The sequence below is a fragment of the Schistocerca serialis genome, chromosome 7 (assembly GCF_023864345.2).
Source record: "Schistocerca serialis cubense isolate TAMUIC-IGC-003099 chromosome 7, iqSchSeri2.2, whole genome shotgun sequence".
Classification (NCBI taxonomy): Eukaryota; Metazoa; Arthropoda; class Insecta; order Orthoptera; family Acrididae; genus Schistocerca; species Schistocerca serialis.
The window spans coordinates 69762969-69772198 of NC_064644.1; the positions used below are offsets into that span (position 1 = coordinate 69762969).

Sequence of the window (9230 nt, forward strand, 5' to 3'; positions counted from 1 at the left end):
GAAGTCTCTCTAACAAAGAAACCGCTTTCGACAAAGCTTAGGTATCCGATTAATGAGGGAATTAGTATATTTCATCAAAACATACAAGGTATTAGAGATAAAGTTAGTGAACCGCTTATAGATGTTCACTCTGAAATTATTGGTATATCTGAACACTTCTTAACTAAGGAGATAATTCAGAAGCTTCATTTACCAGGATACAGGTTGGCTGGCAGCTTTTCTAAGAGCTCTTTGCGGTGTGAGGGAGTAGCCATGTATGTGAAAAACGGTATCCCATTTGAGTCAATTGATGTTTCAAAGTACTGCACTGAAAAGGTGTTTGAATGTTGTGCAGGTGTGGTTAAATTTAGTGGAGCTAAACTTCTTACTGTTGTTATTTATAGATCCCCAGACACAGATTTCACAATATTTTTGCTAAAGCTAGAGGAGGTTCATGGTTCGCTTTATAAGAAATACAAAAAGTTTGTTATATTTGGTGGCTTCAATATTAATTGTATAAGTGATTGTGCAAGGAAAAGGATGCTGGTAGACCCCCCTTACTTCATATAATCTTATGCAAACCGTATTTCTTCCAACGAGAGTGCAAGGGAACAGTAGAACAACCATAGACAATATTTTTCTTCATTCCTCATTACTAGAACGGCATTCTGTTAGCAAAAAGGTGAATGGCCTTTCAGATCATGATGCACAAATTTTAACTCTAAAAGATTTTTGGGCTGCAACACATGTTAAATATAGTTATCAACGTTTTAGGAAAACTGGTCTAGTTGCTATAGAGACCTTTGTAAACCTTATCAAGGAACAAGAGTGGCAAGATGTTTTTAGTGCTGATACAGTAGACGATAAACATAATGCTTTCCTCAGGACTTTTCTCGTGCTCTTTGAAAGTTGCTTTCCGTTAGAACGTTCAAAACAGGGTACTAGCACAAACAGGCAGCCTGGATGGCTGACTAAAGGGATAAGAATATCTTGTAGAACAAAGTGGCAATTATATCAAAACGTTAGAAACAGTCACAATCTAAATGCAGCAGCCCATTACAAACAGTATTGTAAGGTGCTTAAAAAAGTTATTAGGAAGGCAAAAAGTATGTGGTATGCAGATAGAATAGCTAAGTCTCAGGATAAAATTAAAACCATATGGTCAGTCGTAAAGGAAGTGGCTGGTCTGCAGAGACAGGTCGAGGATATAGAATCAGTGCGTAGTGGGAATGTCCGTGTTACTGATAAGTCGCATACATGGACAGTATTTAATAATCACTTTCTGAATATAGCAGGTGAACTAAATAGAAACCTAGTCCCAACAGGGAATCATATAGCGCTCGTAGAAAAAAGTGTTCCGAGACTGTTACCTGAAATCCTCCTCCATGATACTGACAAGAGGTAGATTGAGTTAATAATTAAATCACTAAAGACCAAGAACTCTCATGGATATGACGGGGTATCTAGCAGAATACTGAAGTATTGTTCTATGTATGTTAGCCCAGTACTTAGCCATATCTGTAACTTTTCCTTTAGGAGTGGTCGGTTTCCTGACCGATTAAAGTACTCGGTAGTGAAGCCACTTTATAAAAAGGGAGACAGGGATAATGTTGACAATTATAGACCTATTTCTATGCCATCGGTGTTTGCTAAAGTTATCGAGAGGGTTGTGAATACAAGGTTACTGGAGCATTTAAATTCACATGATTTGCTGTCAAATGTACAGTTTGGTTTTAGAAATGGCGTAACAACTGAAAATGCTATATTCTCTTTTCTCTGTGAGGTTTTGGACGGATTAAATAAAAGGTTGCGAACGTTAGGTGTTTTCTTTGATTTAACGAAGGCTTTTGACTGTGTTGAGTACAAAATATTACTGCAGAAGTTGGATCATTATGGAGTAAGGGGAGTAGCTTACAACTGGTTCGCCTCTTACCTTAAGAACAGAAAGCAGAAGGTAATTCTCCGCAATATTGAGAGTGGTAGTGATGTTTAGTCCCAATGGGGCACTGTTAAGTGGGGCGTTCCCCAATGATCGGTGCTGGGGCCACTGCTGTTTCTTATTTATATAAATGATATGCCTTCAAAAATATTTCTGTTTGCTGATGACACCAGCTTGGCAGTGAAGGATCTTGTGTGTAATATTGAAACATTATTAAATAATGTAGTTCATTAAATAAGTTCGTGGCTTGTGGAAAATAATTTGATGCTAAATCACAGTAAGACCCAGTTTTTACTGTTTCTAACTCACAATTCAACAGGAACTGATATTTTGATCAGACAGAATGGGCATATTATAAGCGAGACGGAACAGTTCAATTTCCTAGGCGTTCGGATAGATAGTAAGCTGTTGTGGGAAGCCCATGTTCAGGATCTTGTTCTGAAACTAAATGCTGCTTTATTTACCATTAGAACAGTATCTGAAATAAGTGACATTTCAACACGAAAGGTAGTCTACTTCGCATATTTTCATACGCTTATGTCATATGGTGTTATTTTTTGGGGTAATTCCTCTGATTCAAAAAGGGTATTTTTGGCTCAAAAACAGGCTGTTCGAGTTATGTGTGGTGTAAGTTCGAAAATCTCTTGTCGACCCCTATTCAATAGTCTAGGAATTTTGACATTGCCCTCACAGTATATATTTTCTTTCATGTCGTTTGTTGTTACCAATATTAGCTTATTACCAAGAGTTAGCAGCTTTCACTCAGTTAATACTAGGCAGAAATCAAATCTGCATGTGGAATGCACTTCCTTGACTCTTGTGCAGAAAGGAGTGCAGTATTCTGCTGCATCCATTTTCAATAAGCTACCACAAAAACTCAAAAATCTTAGCAGTAGCCCAAACACTTTTAAGTCTAAACTGAGAAGTTTCCTCATGGCTCACTCCTTTTATTCCGTCGAGAAGCTCCTGGAAGAGCTAAAAAATTAAGCAAATTCCAGTGTTATATTGTTGATTTTCTTTATTTAAACTTACGACTTGTCGCCTGAATATGTTTTTGAATTTCATTTTATCTGTTTCTACAGTCGTGTTATAATTTCATGTATTGAATCGTTCCATGACCATGGAGACTTCTCCTTAATGTGGTCCCACGGAACAATAAATAAATAAATAAATAAATAAAAAATAAACAATTTTCAATCTCGCTACGACAACCCTGTGTTCACTAATCCATGAATCGGTTTTGATGCTCCTTATTAATTCCGGATTGTTTGTTGCTAAGAGGTCAAGTGTGTTTTCACAACAGTTTACTATTCGTTTGGGCTCATGAACTAATTGCTCGAAGTAATAACACACACTAAAATTACGTCGTAATTGGGAAGAGTCAGCTGCCCCTGCCTATGGGTTTTATGTAACCTGTAACGTCTTCAAATACCACATGCCAATTTCCATATTCTGTCGTCCGCTATATCCAGACTATTAGTCCTTGAGGAAGCGGAAGCGTATCCCAGAACAAAATTTGTCTACATTAAATTTCCTACAAAAATGCCCTGTTCAGTTCTTCCATAGGACTAATAGTTTTCACATAGTGAGCGAGAGCATATGAAAATCTCGCCTGTGGTCTTTGAAGGCTTTGTGGGTTGTGTTGAGGTAGCTGCATATCTTAAATTCCACTCGTTTCTATAAAGAGTGAGCGTTGTTTTTGCCGACAGATGTTTTCGCTGCTGCTCCTGGTGCTGCCTCTGCTGGCGGAGGGTGCTTCCACAGAAAGTGTGGGCTGTGTACTGCCAGCTGCCTCCACTGAGAAGTTCTATATGACTACCGTAAGTTAGCAGCAGTAGAGGAGAGGCAGCATACAAACATACATAAAATGTCTTTATGGTTAGTTTAAATAATGTTAGAAACAATTCTTAAAGTCTTTATGACAGTAAGAAATAAGGTACGTAGTTTATGTAAGAGAGTAGAAAAGTATTTACAGTAAATTAGCATCACGCGAACCGTCTTCTTAGAAATGTAATCTCTAACAGAACTCCTTAAAATCTTAAGTGAGGAACTTCCCGGGTTGACCACAATATCTTTTTTATATATGTGACATCCAAAACAGAATAAGTACAAAGTATATCTCAATTATTTGTTGTGATATTGCACATATGTCTACTTCAGTTGTACTGGCGTAGATAAATCCTTCCATGTGTTCGTCCGTTGAGTTTGTATTTCGTTCCACTGAACTTCTTGCAAGGAAAATTTCTTCTTTCATTTTAAGCCCGTATAGTTGCACTTGATCATCGTTTAAACCGTCCACTTTGCACACTAGAGTAGTTAGTGTCACAAGCTTTGAATACTATACTTACAAGCTCTGTTTTGGATCCACAGGACGAGAAACCGTGGTATCAGCAGTACCAGTACAAAGTACCCGGCCTGTTTGACCTGGGCTGTGTCACCTACGTCCAGTCGCCTGGAGAGAGCGACACCGAGATGTACCTTACTGGGAACTTCAGCAAGGCGCCACTGTAAGGTACTACACTAACCTGCTTAATGTTAGCTGGCAAATGTCAAGTGATTACAATGGTTAGATTCTGATGGACCGAGTAAATGAGTGATAATTTTCTTGTTTTAAGAAAGTTATACTCGTTACTGTCTGAACGTAACGCATTCTACTGAGAGCAATGTAAATTGATACATGTATTGCTATTAAAATAGTCCGCATATCTTCCAGTACCGGTCCGCAGCTCGTGGTCGTGCCGTAGCGTTCTCGCTCCTTACGCTCGGGTTCGATTCCCGGTGGGGCCGGGATTTTCTCTGCCTCGTGATGACTGGATGTTGTGGGCTGCCCTTAGGTTAGTTACGTTTAAGTAGTTCTAAGTTGTAGGGGACTGATGACCATAGCTGTTAAGTCCCATAGTGCTCAGAGCCATTTGAACCATTTTTTCTTCCTGTACTTCTTGTCTAGTACAGTCTGTGTATTACCGGTTTTAAACTACCAGGAGGTGTTAGTTTGTTTATTAACAGTTTTAATCTGCCACTGGGCTTCAGTCTGGGTATTTAGATTTCTAGTTCTCTCTGTTGTATCCTGCCTACTCCTCAAATGACGGGTGCCTAGGAAATCTGTTTCTCAGATAGCCAGCCAACACTAGACAACTCAAGAAAATCGTATTAATGATTTTTATTCACAGAAAACCAATGGTAGTACTTAACTTTGAGAATTACAGATGTGTCGCGAGTAAGGCACGACAGACAAACAAGAAATCTCTTCAGTATATACAGTTAGTACAGTGAATGCTTCTATCCACGTTGCTGGTCTTGACGCTTCTCGTAGAACTCACAGAACTGGGCCGCGACCAGTCGGGTGCAGCGCTTATGTTCGCTTTGCGTAGAGGTCGCTGCCGTCACGTTGTCGTCCGAGAGAGGGATCGAACCGGGTGCATTTGGCTGACGCCTTCTTCACAGCCCTCTCTGCTCTAACGTCCCCGACCGGCCTGTCGGCGCTTGAATTTACGGTGCAACACTCTCAGTGTATGGAAAATATAACAAATAAGTTGCTATTTGAAAGTTAACCAACAAATAATGAAAGTGAGGCAGACCATTCAAAAGCGCATCGCATAGAAATATGTTTTCTGTTTGTCAGCTCTTGTCATCATGTTCGTATGGAGCAGCTGGTGCTGTAAGCAGTTCTGGTCAGAGAATGGTTGTCACTTATGACTTATGAAGTGTACATTGCTACGCGGCCTACTCCTTCCATTGACTGCCGGCCTGTGTGGCCGTGCGGTTCTAGGCGCTTCAGTCTGGAACCGCGTGACCGCTACGGTCGCAGGTTCGAATCCTGCCTCGGGCATGGATGCGTGTGATGTCCTTAGGATAGTTAGGTTTAAATAGTTCTAAGTTCTAGGGGACTGATGACCTCAGATGCTAAGTCCCATAGTGTTCAGAGGCATTTTTTTCTTCCACTGACTGCGAAATTCTTCCAAAAATGTTCCGAAATGTACGCAGCCTTGAGAGACGGAACTGGTCTTTTCCGGAATTATCAATGTTTACAGCAACTCTAATGTACCTGTGTTTTGGAAAAAAAAAAGAGAACACATATTCTATGACTTCAACCGTACATGACTTCAACCGAATATTCAATGCGAGATGATAATAAGTAGGACGATTGTAAACATTGCTAGTACAGTATCATCATTCTTGTAGTGTTTTATTTGCGTACGTGCTTACTTTGTAATACTTTCCTTTCCTTATTGTTTTGTATTTACTTAACATGATTTAAACTGCGAACGAACCGCCGGCATCTGACAACCGTTGAAGATTGAGAAGCATACTCTATGTGGATCACATTTATGCAGGAATCATGATGTTATACAGATAAAGATACCACCAAAATAGGGTCCATTTTTCTGTTTTTTTTTTTCAAACTTACAACTTGTACAGGCGATATGCATATTACTTAAGTGAACCGACATACGTAACTAAGAACATCATTCATAGAGATAGCAGGCGACGTCTGAATGTACGTTGGAATTACCGAATGAATCTAAGACTCTGCGATGGAGTGACCACATTTCTGAAATTAGAAGGAGAGCAAAATTGAATGCAGGACAGCGTTATCCGTCCTCCAGGTACGCAACGCAAGCATGGTATGTTGCGACGGCTTCAGTGAAGTTTGCATAAAAAATATTGGCAGCTCTATCGTTAGAGAATTATTTGCGAAGGACAAGATTTCGGATTTCTGCTCCGATCCAGTGCGCAATTTTAAGCTGTCACGAAGTTACGTCAGAACTGTATCGTGTTCACATTCATTATCTTACATGATGCGGCACTGTACTAAGCCACTATTTAGTACCTGATAACCGCAATGGCGCTGCCACGCCATGAAGACTACACCTCACATGATTGTAGATTCGCTTCCTAAGTTCATAAACACAATATAATGAATCACAAAAAAGAAATGCAACGCGGCTTTAGTGCAGCACTGTCTTGAAGGATATTGGAGAATGTTAGAGCCGATTTCAACAAAAAGACTGCGCCCTAGAAACATTTTTATATTCTACTATAGAGAATGTCAGTATATTACACATGGGCATGGCATAAACATTTGAACTTACTGGTAATATTCTCTTTTTTCAGCTTTCCCCTCAACAGCCTTGTAACATTCACTGGAAACAAGATGGATAAGGTCTACGAAGGCGTATGTAAGTGAAACTCGCACTTTCATAAACGTTAGATAGTTTTCCGATAGAAGCATAGAGGCCTTTTTATGTTTTTTGGTGGAAGAGAATACACGCGTTGTTTAATGTTATTACTCTGGAGCAACTAGACCTAGACATTGTAGCAAACAGTACTTCTAATTGGTACGATTTGTAGACATGTGCATAAATTGTTACATACTTTTATCTCTTTCCAGGGAACTCTATACTGAGCGGACCATATAACGTAGTGTACTCGCACGAGGACTTCGTCATTGACCACTACTGTTTTCTAGGATATGGTTAGTCTCTGTCATCTTCTTCTACTAACGAATTCTGAAGTATTTTGTGCCTCATGAAGGAGCAATGACGATTGTTTTGCATTGTCGATGTCTGCTATGGAAATTAAGTTTGTCTTTCCATTTCATACTTTGTGAGAGTATTAAGCTAGCCACAACAACAAACGCCTTCAACGTCCGAAACACTCGCTATCCTTACCGACATTACAAGTCACATGTACACCAAAACGGGACAGACATGGGAAATCTGAAATAACCGACACTAACGCTCCCACAAGTCTACCCGAGGTATTCATTGTTCGTCTCACCACTCAGATCTTGCGTTAGAAATGTCTTTCCTTTTACAACATAGTTTTCTCAATCCACCGAGACGCATACAGTCGTAAAAATCCTTGAATATATATATCCCATAATTAGACCAATATTCTATCCTTTTCCTTGGATACTGAAGTTCTTCTCGTTCGAACTTAGTACAATAGTAACTCTATTTTGGTAGGAAACGTCTTTTGTCACATGATTCTGTTAATACTTTCACCTCACTTTCGGTATTTATCTGTAAACTAGCTTCACTGACAGAATGAAGCGGTGGAAACACACTGGATACTCATTAGGGGGCACTCTGGTTCAAATCACCGACCAACCATTCATACTTCGGACATTCAGATCTCCCTAAACGTCTTAAAGCAAATTCCGGAATAACTTGTTTGAAACATACTCTGCCGTTTATCTTTCCAATTCTTCTCCAATCAGAAATTATGCTATATCTCTAACAACCTTGTCGTCAACGAGACGTTAAACTTTAATTTCTATTTTTTACCTTTCAGACCTTTTTTCAGTTAGTGATTTATTATTTCTACGAATGTACTGCCATGGGACAATTTAACTGAGATGTTGGAGAACATTATTGTATTATTGTAGTCAGGTAAACCTGCCAGTGACATCAGTCTGAATGAATATTCTTCAAATTAGTAGTTGTAGGGAAATGTACGACAATATGCCACATCCGATTATTCTGTAAGGATACACGACACGTTTAATCCTGTCTGACAGTTCGTCAGTTCAATATTGCATAAAGCGACCGTTTCTGTTGCAGAAGTGGCACAAATCTTCACAACTGTCAAAGAACCCAGCGACGAATTGATGGAACTGATATGGGAAGTTGTCGGTAATCACACTGAAGTGGACAAGTCTAAATTTCAGAAAGTGGTCTGTTAATGCTGTACTTCTGATAAATAAATATTTACGCAGCGCATTTTGATATCGTCTTTGTTTCTCACCCTGGCGGTAAAATTTCCTTTTTGTAGCAAGAAGGAGTTAATGTTGTTAAATTGAAAGTATAATTCTCTACCATTGAAAGCATACGTTATTAAGAACTATTTCTCACTTCACATATTTCAGACTCGTATGTTGCTTGAGAAAATGATTAAAACATCCAGTACACGGTATGGAAAACTTACTTTTACATACACATAAAGACAATGTACATCAAAACGAACATCTTAAGATAAGGGTGTACATGCGGAAGTGTGGAAACATGTTTTTAGTACGTTATTATTTCGATGCTGCTAGCTTCACTTTATTATATTTGTGGTTCCGCCTGAGAAGTTCACGTATTACAAACCTGCTGAGAATGAAAGGTCGCGTTCCCGCTTTGAGAGAGAGCCTTCCGAAATTGTCTTCCATATTCTAGAAACCTGCGGTCAAGTGCAAAAATTTCATCACAACAAATGCACTTTCTGCTTTAGTGAACAAATGTTGAACTGCGACAGCTTTAACAAAGTGTTAGTAATGAAATACATTGGAAATGTTCTTCATGGCGTTGTCATTTCTCTTTCTCCT

The 9230-nt window shown here is 39.2% G+C and overlaps 1 protein-coding gene across 2 annotated transcripts; it reads left to right on the plus strand.

The window, feature by feature from the left end:
• The first annotated feature begins 3252 nt into the window (after positions 1 to 3252).
• On the plus strand, positions 3253 to 8619 carry LOC126412839 (uncharacterized). 2 transcript variants are annotated; one of them, XR_007575356.1, is made up of 5 exons: positions 3253 to 3738; positions 4289 to 4430; positions 7034 to 7098; positions 7311 to 7394; positions 8485 to 8619. XR_007575356.1 is itself a non-coding variant. In XM_050082681.1 (5 exons), the coding sequence occupies exons 1-5, from the start codon at positions 3628 to 3630 to the stop codon at positions 8604 to 8606; spliced, it is 519 nt and encodes a 172-aa protein (XP_049938638.1). In that variant the 5' UTR covers positions 3253 to 3627; the 3' UTR covers positions 8607 to 8619. The 2 variants fall into 2 exon arrangements, 1 of the variants encoding a protein (XP_049938638.1); XM_050082681.1 differs by having other exon boundaries at positions 4289 to 4425.
• The last annotated feature ends 611 nt before the right edge of the window (positions 8620 to 9230 follow it).

What these genes read in the sequence shown, in the direction of transcription:
- LOC126412839 (XM_050082681.1), top strand. Translation starts at nt 3,628, where the DNA reads ATGTTTTCGCTGCTGCTCCTGGTGCTGCCTCTGCTGGCGGAGGGTGCT. An exon ending in TAAGGTCTACGAAGGCGTAT is followed by an intron (nt 7,099 to 7,310) that starts GTAAGTGAAACT and finishes ATCTCTTTCCAG; the next exon opens with GGAACTCTATACTGAGCGGA. An exon ending in CTACTGTTTTCTAGGATATG is followed by an intron (nt 7,395 to 8,484) that starts GTTAGTCTCTGT and finishes TTTCTGTTGCAG; the next exon opens with AAGTGGCACAAATCTTCACA.